Genomic DNA, 19,399 nt, shown 5'->3' with positions numbered 1-19,399 from the left:
AAATCAAAATCAGTATTAGAGGCACCCCGGCAATTCAGGAGGAAGCCTAAGGTCCCGTGTTAGCGGCGCAGAAGCCACTATTTTACCTGCTGTAGTTGGTGAACCCACCTTTTGACTAAGTAACTTTTCTTTAGAACTTCTTGCAGAAGCTGAGGGGAATCTCAGTGTTTGGGAAAACGATAAACAGATCCGGAAAGGTTAATTACACAGCATGAGCCTTGAATATATTCTGTTTGTTTTTCATGATGCTAAGAAGTTTATATTTAATTTTCCTGACAAGCTTTATAGTTGGGCACAAGCTCTGAACTTGGGGACCGTCCAAGGAGGAGAGATGCTAATTCTCACTGTTACTGATTCATTAGGTCGATTAACTGTAAATGGGGAGATTGGAGGATGGATATTAACGATTTCTCTTTGGTCAAATAACCTTTCAATGGGAGAATAGACTCTCATCTTTATCGCCCTTCACATAGCTTCCTGTTACGATGAAGTGTCAGTGCAGGTTTGCCACTTTCATTTCGTACTGATACCTTTGGGGACGATTTAAAAGCACCTGTCCAAGTTTTCATTTCTTCAGTTTCAATTCCATATATTTGGCTGCTGTAGTGTATTGAATATACTACAGTTGGTTTTCATAGCAACTGTAGCATTGATTTATTAGCCACTCAGTCCGCAAGAAATAACTTTTATGATTAGATTTTAAGCCGTTTTACATTTAATTTTAATATATATGCCACACGTGCTTATCGGTTTAGGTGGGTATAGGCTACTAGGTACAATACAAAGACGACACGGAATTTGCTTGATAAGTTTCAAGAGACTTTAGGGTAATGGACTTTTTGGTTCGTTGCTAGTTGTCTACAAATCTTTATCCTCTTAAGTACGTCTAGGATGAAAATGACAAAATTTTGTCATGGGGAGTAGTAAAACTTCATTAATTAGTTACATTAAATATGTGCCACTTTTAGCAGCAAAAATAAAATTTACACAGTACTTAATTGTGTAGTGCGTAAAAACTAATTTTTTATTTTTTATTTTTACTTATTTATTTTTTCTTGAATCGAAGAGAAATACGGAAATCATTTTATTTCTTTGTAGCCATGGATTTCCCAAGGCTTTTTGCTCAAGTGTGCGTCGACGTGCATGAACATTACAAGTATGTACTTAAATTCTCATAATTTCATTAACCTTCGTTTATGTTACCTACGTAAAACCTTCAGATGGCACGTTACAGACACGTGTAATTATATATATATATATATATATATATATATATATATATATATATATATATATATATATATATATATATATATATATATTATATACACATGTACATGTACATAATTTCACTATCCTCCATTTTTTCCTTTAGAGAGACTGGAGCCAGAAGAATAGAGCCTTCAAGTTGTATGTATATATATTGTGTTGTGTATTTTTATTTGTGTGTGTGTATGTTGATAATTAAGTTGATAGATTACTATTGATATTACAGAGCGAAGCCCCTCCTTTTTTTCCGACGTTGTTCGTCTTTTGTCTTTTCGGTCTGTTGGCTCAAGTCGGCTCCTCGATTTCACCCCAAGTAATTAACAATAATTGCGGTTTGTTCCGAACGGAGTACTTAAATGGCGTTCATTAGATACACGTGCACTCACGTACCGTATGTGTATCATCACCACCTTTTCTTATAAGTGAGTTCAGTCCATAAAGTACTGAGAATGTATTTGGCGATGGTAAGCATTTATTTTATTTTTTTTTTTTTTTACGTGTAGTAGCGGAATAAATGTTTAAATATTCTCCAGTCTGTTTGTAGAATTATTGCAGCGGGTGTAAACGTTGTTCATTGAATGATTACACTCTTGACTTTTTTTTTTCATTTGTACCCATTGTCCACTGTGGAATATATAAAGCAGAGTTCATCCCTTTTATTTTTTATGTGAAGTGATTGTAGCAGATTGTTTTATTCATGGCTCCTTTTTTTATAAGAACTACTCCAGCTAGATTAACTTTTTCTCTCTCTCTCTCTCTCTCTCTCTCTCTCTCTCTCTCTCTCTCTCTCTCTCTCTCTCTCTCTCTATATATATATATATATATATATATATATATATATATATATATATATATATATATATATATATATATATATATATATATATATATATAGAACGAATTTAAATAGTGCTGCCCACAGGATTATTATTATTATTATTATTATTATTATTATTATTATTATTATTATTATTATTATTCAACAAAATGTCAGTTACCACGTCGTCATGCTCCTAACACGACGAGACACGATTAATCGCGTCGGATTTTTGTATAATTCCCAATCCAGACAGATTCCACCAATAATTCCTCACATTCTCTCTATAATTCGATTTGCCATGACGTGTGATTAGAAAAGGGGGACTTCAGTTTCGACTTATATATATATATATATATGATTATATATATATATTTATATATATATATATATATATATATATATATATATATATATATATATTTATATATATATATATATACTTATATATATATATATATATATATATATATATATATATATATATATATATATATATATATATATATATATATATATATATATATATTTATATATATATATATATATATATATATATATATATATATATATATATATATATATATATATATATCTGAAGTCTCCCTTTTCTAATCACGCAAATCGAATTATACAGAGAATGTGAGGAATTATTGATGGAATCTGTCTGGATTGGGAATCATAAAGAATCCGACGCGATTAATCGTGTCTCGTCGTGTTAGGAGCATGCAATGTGGTAACTGACATTTTGTTGAATAATAATAATAATAATAATAATAATTATAATCTAGTGGGCTGCACTATTTCAATTCGTCCTATAACTTTTTAATTTTTGTCTACTGTAATCGCCATATAATATTAAATATCCCTCTTTACACATGTTTCTAGTATTCAGCAACTATGTGTTTTAAACCAGGAATGCTCATTTGGTATGAAACTTAGAGTGCATTTGTATTTTATTGTAACTGATGCCCCCAGTAACACTAATAATAATATGGTAACATTACAACCAGTTTTTATTTGTCAGTGAGCTGTTTTAATAATGAACGTAATCTTTTGTAGATTTTCACCTGTTGTGTTACGTATTATATATTGTTTTATGCCAAAAAAAAACATGCTGAGTATTTCGTTAATGGTGTTGATTTTTTTTATATTATTTTCCAATTTCATTTCCACAGCAAAAACTGAATGTGTTCTGTTTTCCCATGTCAAATGTGGTAATATCAGTACGATGAGAACTTGTAGGTGAAGACGTGTAAGGAAGTGAAACGAAAGATTGGAATTAAAAAAGACTTGGAGTAAAAGTATTGTCGAAGTTGAATGGCGACAAGTGTCCCGCGAAGCAGTGAAAGCATCCAGTGAATAAATGTGGTAAATGAAACGGTGCATTGTTGAGACATTTTTATACTATTCTTGTGGGCGGCGCTTTCCTTGATGTCACGGACACAAACGCAGTGCTGCTGAGATGTGCTCATTGACGTGAATTTCCTCCAAATATTTCCACCTCCAAGTGACGCGGAGAAGGCAGGCGGGCCAGATTTCTGTGTCCAAAAAAGGGGGTTGGAAGTCAAATTAGTGTGGCCTAAGAAGGTGTGAAAACCTGAAGGGGATCCAAGGTGTCCAGTCGCAGCTGAAGTGCATGACTACCACAATATAGGCCCCCCTTTTCCTCCCTCAGAAGGAAAAGTGATCCTTAATGGGCACGTCCTTGTCCCTTGTGCGCTGATTTTGATCTTATGAGGAAACGTCCGTAAAAAAGACCTACTTAGATCCCTCCCCTCCTCTCGCCCCCTTTTCTTTCCCCATTTTCTGTTTACATTTTGTAGATTTTTCCTTTCGTCCCTGAGTTACAAATTATATTTCTTCTATTTTACTAATAATTCTAGTCATTAATTTTATAAAATTCTGAGTCTTCCTTATGTCTTCCTCCACTGCTGAAATACAAAATCTAATGTCATTCTTTTTAACGTTCGTTTTCCATTAAAATGTCTTCCTTGAACTCTTTATAACGTCAGTCTTTTTTTCTCTAGGTTTTATTTTGAGCAGATAACCCTGAAAATTATTTCTTTTAGTTTTCAATTCCTTCATCTTACCTGATCGCTGAGACTCTGCAGTCTCTCTCCGGCTTTTCCTTAGGCGTTTCCTCGTTAGGTTAGTTCTCAGGCACAATCCCCTGGCGGTGTGGACATTTTCGTTTACAGTCGAAAGTTATTTGAAGTCGCCGAGCTTTACAGAGTCCCCATCCACAGTCTCCCCCCTCCCCCCCAGAAAAGCCTCAGGATGACTCATAATAAAGTGATGGATTTAGCGTAAGTATCATTTGTGTACGGTTGTTCTCTCTCTCTCTCTCGGTTCTTCTCTCTCTCTCTCTCTCTCTCTCTCTCTCTCTCTCTCTCTCTCTAATTAATGGTTTCAGATTAAATTGTTATAATAATGATAACATATTTGACTCCTTTCACACACGCGCACCCTTATCAAATTTTGCACCAGTAACATCCCGTTGCACGATGGATTGTCATCTGTACCCCCTTTCTTGATCTCGGTGTTGGGTTTCCTTCATCTTTAAGGAAAAGAAAAAAATTCCCTTCTGGAGGGGACATCAGCAGCAATGACATGGTCTGATCGCCCCTTGAGGGGGAGTCTCTAAGGTGAATCTTGCCTCTGCAGACGTTCCCCTGACACTTTCATTGATAAAAAGACGCCCTCCTTCCTGTCTGTCTCTCTTTGTCTGGTCAGAGAAAGCTGTCTTGCATGCCGTCTTAGTTTGAACACCATTTCCAGTGGTAGGATAGGTTTTAGTTGGATTCATGTTGGAAATGATATTGAGAAGTAGAGATAATGTCATCTTACGGAGGTAATCTGTTATCGCGTTTATTTTGAAGATGCTATATATAGCTGCTTAGGGGATTTTACTTAGATGTAATTGACATACCATATTAAATGTGTTCGATCTTGATTTTACTATTCGGGGATTTTACAATTATTTTTTCTTTATCTTTAGCTTCAGACTGAATCTGCTTTGAGTCAGTTAAATTTATATTTGTGTATAGTACGTATTTAAAAATGTCACCTAGATAATTTGTGGGGCAGGTTACAAATACTTAATTATGTATCTTTGTGATTTTTAAGGTTAATTGCATAATTTTTATTGACAGTAGAATCAATCTCTCTCTCTCTCTCTCTCTCTCTCTCTCTCTCTCTCTCTCTCTCTCTCTCTCTGACACACACACACACATGCATATATAGCATGTTTTGGCTTGCACCCTCATATCAGAATTTGCAATCGTAGAGTCCTCCAGATGCGCAGTAAGTTGTTGCCTCTAGTTCGTCGGCGTTGGGTTACCTTAGACCCTTCAAGAGCATAAATACATTGATGTACATCTTCGAAGGGGGCTTGTCATATCCCGCCGGACATTCCACTGCTTATCTCGGCTCTTTTCAGTAACAATGTGCTTATAATAAACCACCATTCTTCATACCGACTGTCTGTCTCTCTTGTGGCGGGGAGGGAGCGCCTTGCGTGGAGTGTTAGACTTGAGCGCAGTATCCGATGTTTTAATAGCGAAGGTGTGTAGGGTCTTTTGATTCGCGATGCATACGGTATTAGGAGACTTACCTCATGCCTTGTTACGGAGGTAATTTTCTTCATTGTAAGAGTTTTTACAAGTGACTTAAATTGATATTTTAAAATGAATGATTTTAAACTGATAAGTAACGTTGCAGTTACTCGTATGTCGTTTTTCCACATTGGTGCGGAATTGAAGATAATTTTTAACTTCAGTTTGCACAGACCCTTTTGAATTTACTCCTTTCCTTCCTATTTTTAAAGTAATAAGACTGCACAGTTAGCTTTAGGCATTATAATAAATATATATTTCCAAGCGTTGTTTAGACTTTATTGTAAAGTTAATGCAGTTGTGGTATATACCGCGATAACTTTCTGGAATCTGTAGTTTTCTTATTTTCATTAACCGTGAATAGTTTCTCTCTCTCTCTCTCTCTCTCTCTCTCTCTCTCTCTCTCTCTCTCTCTCTCTCTTATTTTTCTTAGACGGTAGTTTTATAACAAAATGCTATTTTGAGTTGTTTGTTCTTTTTTAAATTTTATGACATAATTATTACTTTCACTTTTCCTTGATTAATGACTTCCTTCAACCTTCAAGTAAATGCGTCTTTTAACTCGTGTTTTGTAATGCTTTTTTATAATGTCTTCGCTTTTATGGTTAATTTCCGTATTGCGTTTTCATAAAGTTGCTTGTCATGAGTAAAGTCCATTGCATTCGCGTTAAAAATGTACCAATACTACTACGTGAGTTTTTCCAAGTGGATATCACGTAAATATTTTCTTACAAATTGCCCTCGAGTTGAAAGTTTTGTCTGGAGAGATATAGATTATGATAAAATTGCCATCATTGCTTTGATATCAACCTGACTTTGATACTGAGCCTTTTCTTTTTGTGAATTCTCTCTTTGTTTAATTTTCCCAAATAAATTTGGTAGAATTTTTTTTTTTTACTAGAGTATAAACATTCAGGTACAGAACTCGTTTTCAAAATGTTTGACGGTCACTCATATTTTTCTAATAATCATTTGGCATAATGTCGCTATGGGTGGTCAGTTTAGGTAATATATCATCCGGGAGAAATAGAAAATTGCCAACATTACAAACAATAAAAACGTTTGGTACCTTATTAGATTTAGCATCATGCAACAGCTAGGAGTGAATGTTGCACACAGCCAGGACACTAATCTGAGAAAAAATTATTTTTATATATTTAACTATTATATTATTTGGGCTTGGTAAGGCACGACAGAGAAGCTGTAACGAAGCTTTGCCGCTGTGTTTTAGCAGTGCATTTGTAGGAAGAGGAAACGAGCTGTGAATTTAGGGTGTAATTGATGATGTTTGTAGATGATGCAGGCAGTAAAGAGAAACTGCAAAAGGAGAAGGTTCTGAGTAAAAGTGAGCAACAGTAATGTTATAAGGTAAATTGGCAACCAGGGAATAGAGTAATGAATATTGGTATGGATAGTGGATGAATGGAAGCAGTAGTTTCATATAACTATCTGGCAGTAAAGACAATGAACGATGGTAGGGTGAGAGAAGAGAATGGGTGAAGAAAGGTAGCGTGTGCGTATACATACGCGCGTGCGCGCAAAAAGTGGTGAAGATACTTGAACAGGCGGTAGAAGCCAAGGTTGAAGTTGTTAACGATGAGCTTATAGCGTAATATATGTGAACTATTAAATATTAAAAGGATGAGACACGTGGAGACACTTAGAAAAACTGATGAAAAGGTTGGCGTGGGAGAAAGGATGGATTAGAGTATTTTGAGATGGTTTGGTCGTGTGGAAAGAATGAGTAGGTTGGCGAAAATGAGTGTATAGTTCAGGAGTGGTTGCGGGAAGGCATAGGAAATGTTGGATAAATACAGTGAAAGAAGAGCCGTTGGAACGGAACAGTCTTCATATTTAGAAATCATGAAACTAAGTTCAACGTAGGTGTGAATAACGTAGTGTGTGTGTGTAGGATTTGACGCGCTGCTGCTGATCCTATGTGAAGGTGCTGAAGGGGCGGGTTTAAATAATTTACTGCGCACGGTCATTCAAGATGAAGCAATGGAAGTATGAAAGTGACAGTGACCGTATCTCTTTTGAAATATGGGGAAATGATTTTGTATACGGTATAAAATTATATATATATATATATATATATATATATATATATATATATATATATATATATATATATATATATATATATATATATATAATGGACCACCAAATTGTGGACTATTAATTGGTTTTCACTTGCTTTTTAATTGCCCGAGTCAGCTGTCTGATCTCATCAAATTTCCGGTTAAAGGCTCTCGCCTAATTGTGATTCTTGTAGTAACCTAAAGTTATATCACAGAGGGTGAAAGTAGTCAATGTCTGAAGTCGTCTGAATTAGGTCTTGCCTAAATTCTCCCCTAGACATGCTTAAAACTCTCTCTCTCTCTCTCTCTCTCTCTCTCTCTCTCTGGCAGATATCCTTAAGAGTCGTTTCCCCAAAAGCTTTGGGATGTGTGAGAGGAGAGACAAAAATAAATATCGGTACGAGAACATTTCGAAAATGGAGGTCGTCAGGGTGAATGATGGTTCTAAGAAAAAACAAATGAATAGGCATGATACACTGCCTGGAAGCCTCAGTGAATACTAACACCGATTCGTACGTGGAAAGCACCAAATTCTCTCTCTCTCTCTCTCTCTCTCTCTCTCTCTCTCTCTCTCTCTCTCTCTCTCTTACATCACTTGTTAGCCCATACGTAGGAGAGTGCAAGTAATTTATTACGCGTCTAGTAATAGGCTTGTAAGTTTGAATTTAAAAGTTTCGGTATACCCCCAGATCAGTAAAGGCTACCATTTGTCCTTGGGCACGTACCTCTTGATAGGACTGGGAATGTGCAAGGATCAAGTCTTGCATCTCCATCCTTTGTAAGGGAAATAGAATCTAAATTAACTTCTCTTACTCTGTGATGTCACATTCTCAGATACTAGATAATGCTTAACGTGATCAAAGGAAACAATAATATGTTGACATTTACGTTTACTTCATACAAATTCTATAGTTCCTGATATGCGGCAAGTATTGGGGGTCTTTTTTCCAGTGTATCCGTCAAAGTAACTAAAATATTAAGATAGTAACATAATAATACGTAGTCAAGAATGTGCAGATGTTTTACGTCTGGTAATTACATCTTCTAATAATGTAAATATTTACAGCGACTATTAACAACGTTGTTGTTACTTACAAACAACCTGAACCCTGTTCAAGATACAGACTTTGCATTAAGTACTTCCTTGTGGTATTTAATAAAAATCAGGATGCATATATGAAGTATGTTAGTATTTTGTAATGTTATTTATTAAATTTAGCTCCTCCTGGGTTCATACTGTTCATATAAATAATTTTCTAATCTAGTAGAAACGAGGCACTCATCCTCCCTCAAAATACTGTTTTTATAAATGCGTTCCACTTGGGAGATGGTTTGAGTCCACGGTAATAGGCATTTTGATTGTAATGCCTTAGTAACATTGAAGCCCAGTGCAGTACGTTACATAATACACTTTTATGCATTATAGTTTTTTTTAACAAGCTGTTATTTCATGATTATTTATGAATGAATGAATGATAGTTCTTCTTAGTTTCCACGCTGGTTTTGCAGACGAGGTTCTCGTGTTCCTTCCATTACTACTACTATATACTCTGCTCCTACTACAGCTTTAGCTTTTTATTTTTTTTCAAGTGGTCAAGACATGAATATATTATACGGGAGTGGGCTTGTAACTATATTAACCTTTAGATAACTTTAAAATGTAAAATGTCTTTGCCTTGGGAAAATGAGATGATACCTCATTAAATACTGCTCATTTATCATCTGTAATCTTCTAAATGCGAAAAGGATATAGCTGCTAGCATAAACTAAGCTCTGACGTTCAGTAAGTGATGCAGTCAGCACCTTATTGAGTATTGTTTCTAAGAAATCCTGTATCTAGGGGTTATATTAGCAACATTCTTGAACACTTGTCAGTGGTATCCAGGTTTACCGGTCATTGTGGTTTAGATTCTTATCAAAACATCTGTGCTCAGACAGCCTTTATAAAGTTTTATCTCAGTCAAGACCAACTCCACCACTTAGCACCTGTGCTCTTAGAGCTATAGTATCTAAATTCAGTCGTTTTTTAATTATTATTTATTTATTATGCATCCTTATGAATGCTTTTATGTAAATTCTCTCTCTCTCTCTCTCTCTCTCTCTCTCTCTCTCTCTCTCTCTCTCTCTCTCTCTCTCTCTCTCTCTCTCTTTAACCGTACCACCTCTAGTTCTTGATCTCTCTTGATTCGTGTATTGGCATTTTAATATGACGAAGCTTGGTAAAGCTTGCTAAGCAGTCTTAGCAAGCTTCATCATATCAAAATACTGATACAAATGTGGTCTTTATGGCTGTTCCGGTTGAAGGTTCACACACCATGGAAGACGAAAAAATTAAACACACCACAACGAAAATGAACCCATATGATATGAAATCTCATTATGAAGTGGTTAGCTTGTGTTCCCAGTCAGGTGGAAGTTCCATGTATGTTAAAACGTGCATAAACACATAATATTTATATATATTATATATATATATATATATATATATATATACACACACACACACACATATATAATCATACTATGTCATAAGTACACACAAACACATATACAGTATATATAAAATGTGTGTGCGCGTTCGTACGCTTCCGCGCAGATGTGTCTATATGTCTATATGTGTGTTTGTGTGTTTAGTCATTCATAACCTAATAATTGATTTTGAATTGCTTATATGGACCGACCTACTTCTGCATAAGACAAAGAACTCACGAATTTGCTTCTTAAAAAATGTAAACAGCGGAAAACGTCCTTAATTTGGGATATTCCAGAACCTAAATGGGGGCCAAGGTATTTAATTTTCGTTTCTCCAGTGCTTTCTAATCAGACATATCGATGATACTGCCATCGGTTCTGATTACGTTGCCAGAGTTCAGGCCTTGTATTACGGTTTACTCTTCCCAAAACGAGACAGATTTTCGATAATATAATGACTAAACGTCTTTCCTGTACTGTGTCTTCCACAAATCGCCACTCCTCTCTGGCCTCTCTTCTCGTAGTTCTTATCCAAGTAGGTCTGGGTCTTCCAGCTCTCCTGTTGCTCACAGGAGCCCAGCCAACACTATCGCCTACTATCTTCCCAGGTGTTGTGACATGAATCATCCAAGCCATCATTTTCCATCATAATCTCATCAGAACGTGGAACTACTTATTTTCCGTATGGTATTTCTCACTAAATCTAGACCTTGTTTCTCACAATCCTTCAATTATATATATAATATAATATATAATATATATATATATATATATATATATATATATATTAAAGTTAAAGTCCTCCTGGGCCTCTGTAGGCTCATAGGGCAGGCGCTGATCTCCTGTTTCTTAGGCCGACAGCCAGTGGGGGACAGGTTCCAATGCCTATGACACATGGCCGGTGTCGCTAGGCCCACTGTTTATCTCCCCACCCCGAGGGCTGGTGCCTGTTCTCCTATAATATATATATATATATATATATATATATATATATATATATATATATATATATATATATATATATATATATATATATATATATATATATATATATATGCAGTTATTGTAATATTTTTTATTGGATATGAAACTTTTGCAAATCAACTCCTGTTTGCGGAATTTAAAGTCAAGAGACGTTCGTAGTTCACTTTCTCCATTCTAGTGGTTGTTATTGCTTTTGCCCTGGCTCCTTTCTTTCATGGCTAAGTTTTATGTTTTTGTGCTGAAACTTCTGAAACTAGTTTTGGTACTTGAGTGGATTATACTGAAGTGTTTCTATCTTTTGATATTTTGCTTTGGACTTTACTGTTTTTACGTATTTTCACGTAAAATGGTTAGTATGTTGAATGTTGCTTTTCATGCTGTTTCCTTTTTGGCTTGTTGCGTATCACTTTGTGCTTGTTTTGCATAATAATAATAATAATAATAATAATAATAATAATAATAATATAATAATAATAGTCAGTTCAGGCACAAACACAAGGATTCGAAACCACTCTATCATCCTCATTTTACCTCGTGAAATGTGTTTTCCTTACTTGCAAAACTGGGAATTTCTTTATGTAGGTGTCATTACAGTAGCATATTATAAGTAATTTAGCGTAATTTAAGTCATTTAAGTGTGGGAGACTCGCGACTTAATGGCGTAGAAAATAACCTAAACTGTAGACTGTTGAAAGATGTTCGTAGGAAAAGACGTTTATATTATAGAAGTTGGCTGATTTTTTTTAGTTATAGTTTTTAGTTTTATGTAATGTCAAAGTTCAGAGTATATATAATGGTTAATAATTCATCAGTAGTGCATGACAGGGTATTACATATGGTATCATGGACTAATAGTTCCACAGTTTAGAAATCATGATTAAATTTGAAAACTAATTTTTAACAATTTGTCACTGTTGAATATGATCTGATGGTTCAGTAAGCTCTTATATTATTAATCAGGAGCTGATAACGTATAGCATTTTCTTTATCATTAAGACTAAGCGATAGTGTGACAGGTAGTCCGTTAGTTTATCTCGAGTGCTCTTCATTCGTCCGGTGTAACAGCCGCTGGATGAAATATATTGTAACCGCAGCTTTCACTGCACCCAAGACGAATATTTTATTGTGTGAAATTAAAAAAAAAATTTTTAAAAATGCTGTTAAGTAGGCCTTCATACAGTTAGAGGTACACCTGAATTTCTGGTTTTCGTAAGCACATGATTGAAAATTTATAGGACTGCGTAAACATGTGGGTTTTCATAAATCTTTGTAGGGGTTTCACAAAATTTTAGGTTTACAGAAATATGTAATTGTGTGTTTCCTAAATTGGTGTCACACAAGCGTAATGCATTTTTTTTCTATACATTGTCAACAAACTACACAGAATTTGTGGTCAGACCTTACCTCCAGAATTAGGAAGGTTGGATAATACCTTCCCGTAAATGACAGCAGTGCTTAGTTAAACAAGGCCATGGACATAATTAGCTTGAGCTAGTGGAGTTCTGTTGTGTAACAGGTGTTTGGAAAGAAATTTCTTTCGTGGCGGCGAAATCATCAGTAACTGTCAGATGTAGAATTGTGCTATTATTATTATTATTATTATTATTATTATTATTATTATTATTATTATTATTATTATTATTATTATTATTATTATTCGGCTGAAGAAGACTAGTACAGGAGTATAGCAGACATTCATTGAACAGAATGACCATACCTGAAAAGCAAAAAGAAGAGAAAATTAATAAATGGATTAGAAATATTCATTACTGAATAACAATGATTATAAAAACAAGACAGGTTGACCAGTGACGCCAAGCTTCAAGGCTTGTATCAGTTTCAGAGTGGCCACCAAATCCTAATTTGCATAGGATAGAAGATAAATTATCAGTGATTGTCCTTATATTAGCATGTTACAATTAATGCATACAGTTCTGAGGAAAAATTGTGTTTTGGTTATATACACTTTCAAATTTGGGTCACTGTCACATGCCAGTAACATTATCCGCAATGATGGCTGTAGATAGTACCAGTGTCTGACATCCTCCATTAGTCTCAAAAGTTATGTAAACTTTTACCAAATTTCAGTCATGTGACTCAACCTATTTTGCATACGGAGCGACATCAGTTTTAATGAATTTCATTTTTCAGCTTATGTAATTGATACATTCTAAGATGATGAATTTTTTTCACGAGAAAACCCAGTAAGGCTGCCATGCTATATGATCTACGTTATCAGAGTTTTCAAATGAGTAAGTTAATGGCTTTATTATGCGAAGAGTCAACAAATTTAATCCAGCTGGCTGTCCTGTACATAATAATACTCCGAATGATAGCAATATCTCTCCCTTAAGCCCTGACTGTAACAGCTAATATTATTATGGAACTAAAAATGTTATTATTAATTAAGAAACGGACAATCGAATTTATTATACATGAAAGCCAATCAACAAGCGAACAGGGAATTGTGCTCGTACTTGAGTGAAACCTCTCGTAAGGGAACTCCAATCCAGAACTATGGATGGCTGAGGCACAGAGGCTACTGCACGGACCAAGTTTTAAGAGCATTGGATTGGTTGTGTGGCCATCACCCAGTATAAGGCAGAAAATGCAGCACCAGGCATTTTCCGCATGTCTCAAATAACATAGAAAGTACTGAAGTGAACTTTTGCGGATACAGTTAGGAGGGAGATGTTGAAGTCTCCCTTTGTCCTAACCCCCCAACCATTTACACACACACACACACACACACACACACACACACACACACACACACACACACACACACACACACACACACACACACACACACACACACACACACACGTTGCCTGTTTAAGGTAGCAAATGATTCGACTCATGTTACGACACTGCTTCTGGGGACCTTTATTGGTGGCAAGGCTGAGCAAATGCATAATGAACCGCGTGTGTAACACTATCTTGTTGGATATGAGTTTTAATAGCTTGCAAACTTTTCGTAGTCAAAAATAGATTCGCGAAAGGTCAGAAATGTTTCAGTATTTAGCGAAGTTTGTTAACAACGTCAGATTATCTATATTACATATTTAAATTTTAGGGCTATTGTTGAATATGTTCCAGACAAGTAACGAAATATAACTTTGACAATTCAGTGATACAAATAAATATAAAAAGTGCGTTTTTGTGTGTATGAAATGTGACTTAGCATTGCTTCGATTTCTGCTTTGATGCTCTCTCTCTCTCTCTCTCTCTCTCTCTCTCTCTCTCTCTCTCTCTCTCTCTCTCTCTCTCTCTCTCTCTCTCTCTCAACCCCGGGCAGAGTAGTTAATATTTTCTTCTAGTTTTCCTCAGTCTTCTTTTCCATTCTGAATTTATCCTTGAATTTCCTTACACGTGTCAATTTCTTCTCCTTATGTCAAAATCTTTCTTATATGGTATTTTTTCCTGTTACATGAACTTCTCCATAGATTTAATGTAACTCAGAGAAATATAGGAACATATTTCATTTCATTGATTTAAAGCATTATCAACTCTTTTGAACTGTACTCTGAGGAATGTAACCGTATTTTTTCGTATTGTATTTCATCCTTAATCCTTCCCTGTTTTCCTTCATGACGTCCCTTCCAGAATCACCCTCCAGATGGATTATGTATTTTGGTGTCTATGTTGTGATGCCTTTCTTTTCGGGAGTATTTCTCGAGTCACCATCACATAACATGACTATACTTTTCTCTTTCAGATGTATTCTTCTTGTCGCTTACCTCCAAAAAATTACCTAACAGCTGTAATCTTGTTTTCTTGCAGGCATTAAAAGGAAGACTTTGGAAATGATTTCAGGATTGTATTTTTGAAATTATTCTTGTCTCTTTGCAGGGCCTACTCCATAGTGGACTCCTCGCGTGTCTCCACCTTCCTCATCTCGATACTACTTATCGTGTATGGAAGTTTCAGGTAAAGTTTCCAGTCCCTCTTTATGTCTGTAATCACACAAATGAGCATACACGCTCGCATACCCATTTTATATATCATATATATATATATATATATATATATATATATATATATATATATATATATATATATATATATATACTGTATATGTATATAAATATATGTGTATATGTGTGTACATGTTCACGTGTCTGTCTGTTTGCGGGTGTTGTACAAGCGCGCGCGCACCAGCACACACACATATGTATGTATATACACACACACACATGTATATAGTGTTGAATTTATGCATGTTCACGTGTCTTTGTTTGTTTGCGTTGTACAGGCATTTCTTTATACAGAATACCGAAAAGTGTATGATAAGTTTCAGTGATCTGGAATTTGATAATATAAATGTTGTTATATCCTGTAGTATAAAGGGAATTCCATTGTCAGAAATGTGCGGAGTGAGAAAACAATAGAAAAAAGATTGCTAGAGTTGTTTTTCATTTTTATATTTACAGTAGTTGATTTTTATCTTATGCACAGTTAAAGTTTTTTTTTTTTTACATTCAGTTGAGAAGTATGGCGTTATTTATCGCAGAAGTTTGTGGCAAGAACCTCTTTGTAATGGAAAAATATAATTCTGAGAAACTCATCGAGACACGTGGTAAATGTTGGATTGGAAAAATTAAGTGATAGTACTTTTTATAGTGAGGGCTCCACTCCACTAAAAATTTAAGATGGATCCAAGAGAACAGATCTGGAAGATGTGCACAACAGACATGATGCAGAAGGATTGAATGAGAAAGGTTTACTCAACAGTAAATCTCTTAGGCAACACATATGCTCACACACCCCAGCTTCTCCCTGCTTAGGGAGCTGAATAGTTTGTTACTCCCTCCCGGTAAAGAGCCTAGCCCTAGCTCATTGACATTAATCAGGATTTCTTGATGTGCCTGCGCTGTCTTATCACTAGGTTTAAGATGAATGGAATAAAACATCATCATTATTATTGTTATTGAATCAACCACGCGAGAAGGGGTCATGAAAATAGTGTGCTGGGATGATCCCAAACGATGATGTCCCTTTTGAGTCGACAGCGAAAAGAGGTATTGCTGAAGCGCATAAAAACACAAAGAAATGATACACTTGAATAATTCCAGTTAGAAGCCAAAAGGTTATTGAAAGAAGGGCAGTCGGGAGGTTCCTCTGCCGAGGTAGAATGAGGTTCCTTTGGTTTTCAAGGACTGGTTATCCTTGGAACTTTGAGCCGGAGGTGGGGTGTATGTGACAACCACCCCCCTGGAGTAGCCATTGGCAGCTGGTTGGCTGGAGCTTACTCTCTCTCTCTCTCTCTCTCTCTCTCTCTCTCTCTCTCTCTCTCTCTCCTTGGGAGTGGATCGAAGAGAGGGTTATATCCTGTAGGTTGCGAACGATGCTTTTGGGAATTCATTATCTCCTGCCCGGAAGGTCAGGGAACCAAGATGCTGGCGAATTCTTGGACCTGGCGGCCAGACACAAGGTAATTGGGTGGTTTTATGGATAGGGTATTGGTGTAGTCTCTACTGGACTTTTTTATTTTTCGTAATTCGTGATATAGATAACTGACATGATAAGCTAGATTACTCGCGCCCGTTCACTAATATGCAATATATATATATATGTTCACTAATATATAATATATATATATATATATATATATATATATATATATATATATATATATATATATATATATATATATATATATATATATATATGTGTGTGTGTGTGCATGTGTGTGTGTGTGTGTGCATGCCTACGTACATACATAGGCCTATAATTATATATATAATATATATGTGTATGTGTGTGTCATGCATACGTTTATTACCGATTTGTTCCATACTGTGAAAATTATTATTTTTTTGTCTTTACGTTAAATGTATTATCTTTAGTTATTGAAATTGTAACTTCCGCTGTGATATTTGCTTTGGAATAAATGTCATGGTCGGTGTCCTTTGAATAAATTAACATGACAAGGCCTTATCGCCTGGAAAGAGTATCGTTTATCATTAAATTATTTTACTTCCGAAAACGTGTGTGGAGGTGACTTTTGGAACAAACTGCATGCTAAAAGACGATAAAGCAAGGTTTTTGGTGCCTTCAGGCAGTCTATCGAATAAGGCCAGATACGATGAAACATTGTTAACTTTAATCTGGTGTGTAATTGAATTTCTCACATGTCGCGGTTGACTTTTTCCCTTTTGTTATGATGTCGTCATTAAGTACTTATTTCCTGTCAGCTGCATTTGTTCTGCGAATATTGCTTGTCCTTGAAGAATACAAATCAAGGTAATGTATTGTTTTGCTTCAGAGATGAATTGTTGAGATTATTCAGCCTGTGCTTTTTTGTACGCAAGGAGGTCGGTGTTTTACCATAAGCGGTAGCACTATTCCTTTGATCGGCATTTACTGTAGAATTGCGGTCGCAGATCATCCAACCTTGAGAGAACGAGGTCTAATTGCAGACAGTCCTGCATGCGTAAAGACTCGGTTACTGGCCGAAGGAGGAGAGAGAGAGAGAGAGAGAGAGAGAGAGAGAGAGAGAGAGAGAGAGAGAGAGAGAGAGAGAGAGAGCTTTTTTATGAGATGTTTCAAGGATAACTGACTGCTTGTGGAAGGAGAGGTGCACTGTTTCTCTCGTGAAGCTTGGTCATTGAGAGAAGCACCGCCAGAATTGTTGTTTTCTCTTTTAGATGAATTAGGATTTCACTCCAACAGGATATGGGGTTAGTGATTATTATTATTATTATTATTATTATTATTATTAGCCAAAGTGCAGCAAGCCCAATGGAAAACAATCCAATACGAAAATGTAAGTTGAGAAGTACAGAATAGGCAATCCAGTATAAAAAGAAAAACAAACAAAATAGATAGCAAAATAAATAGATAAGATTGATAACAAGTAATCTATAAGGTGAACTTGCCTTTAGAATTTTTATATATATATATATATATATATATATATATATATATATATATATATATATATATATATATATATTATATGTATCCCTTATGAATTTCCAACGGTTCAGTCGCATTATTTTAGGAAGAATGTTCCTTAATTAGGTCAGTACAAAAAAAAATTGGAAGCTGTATAGGTACTGATCCTCAGGAAAGAGAAGAAAAGACTTAGAATTCACTGCATATCTGGTACTGTGCTATGACTGGTTTAGTTTGGAAAGATTGGAATGCAAAGATAATCAGAATTGTGACATATATGTATAAAGCGTGCTCAATGAATTGATTGAATGACGATGCCGGAAATGATTGCTAAGTTCATACGTGAGAAATTTGATAGAAATTCGTTTTTTCCAGCAATATAAGATGTGTCAGTTGCTGGACACTAAAATGGGGAACAGTATTAAAAACATTTCCGCAGGATAGACAGGTTTCTAAAATCCATGACAGACTTTCAGTTTACAGATTTGTGTGCAGTTGTAGAGATAGACCACATACGTTTCTTAAAAGTTAATTTCCCATAAAGGACGACGCCTAAAATTTTGCATGGGTTTCATTAGTTAAAGAAACTTTGTCAGTGAAAAGATCTGCCCACAATTATAATGAATTTTGTCAGGTTTTAATTAAAGCTAGATCCCTGTTAAGAGACTGAGCAACCACAGATCTGTACTCAGGATATAGGATCGATCCAAAGTAGCATCATCTGTATAGGCAGCAAGCATGTTTTCAACGCCAAACCACATATCTTGCCATGTATAAAAATAGTGAACCCAGCACAGTAACTCTGACAGGAAGTGTAGAGAAGCTTGAGGGAGCTGGAGGAATATGTGAGAATAATTAAAGAAATGTAACAGCCACCGTAATAAGTATTTAGGGATGACTAGGAGCTTCCAGATCAAGGTTGGACTGCCCCAGGAATCAACACCGAGGTCCTTTTGCAGTATTTTGCTTGAAGTAGTGGCCTTGGTGATAACATCGTTTTGATTGCAAAACTAGAAATTAAGCTGGGAGAAGTGAACATCAAGAATGTGTTTAAATATCAGGGCTCGATGATAGGTGCAGTGGGTGATGTGAATAAGGAGGTTAATCATCGAACCCCCTCCAAATGCAATAATTGGAAGGGGCTATGCGGCGTAATCTGCGACAAGTGTGCCCTCAGTAGGCTAAAGTTGGTGGTATGACCTGTTGTGTTGTATGACTAGAAGCAGCCCACTGAAGAAAGCAGAACAGCAAACGGAGAT

General features: G+C 35.6%; 1 protein-coding gene across 6 annotated transcripts in view; it reads left to right on the top strand.

Annotated features, from left to right (window-relative positions):
- Positions 1–19,399, top strand: part of SppL (signal peptide peptidase-like protein) — a 145,825-nt gene that overhangs the window by 89,054 nt on the left and 37,372 nt on the right. For 3 of the 6 annotated variants that reach the window (XM_067121998.1, XM_067122000.1, XM_067122001.1), the window contains 2 exons: positions 3,265–4,395; positions 15,093–15,170. In XM_067121998.1, the coding sequence (XP_066978099.1) occupies positions 4,367–4,395; positions 15,093–15,170 (107 nt within the window). In that variant the 5' untranslated portion in view covers positions 3,265–4,366. The remainder of the gene's footprint in view (positions 1–3,264; positions 4,396–15,092; positions 15,171–19,399) is intronic. The other 3 variants (XM_067122003.1, XM_067122002.1, XM_067121997.1) reach the window with 1 other exon arrangement.

Source organism: Macrobrachium rosenbergii, chromosome 20 (genome assembly GCF_040412425.1).
Source record: "Macrobrachium rosenbergii isolate ZJJX-2024 chromosome 20, ASM4041242v1, whole genome shotgun sequence".
Lineage (NCBI taxonomy): Eukaryota > Metazoa > Arthropoda > Malacostraca > Decapoda > Palaemonidae > Macrobrachium > Macrobrachium rosenbergii.
This window is presented reverse-complemented; position numbering and strand designations above follow the sequence as displayed.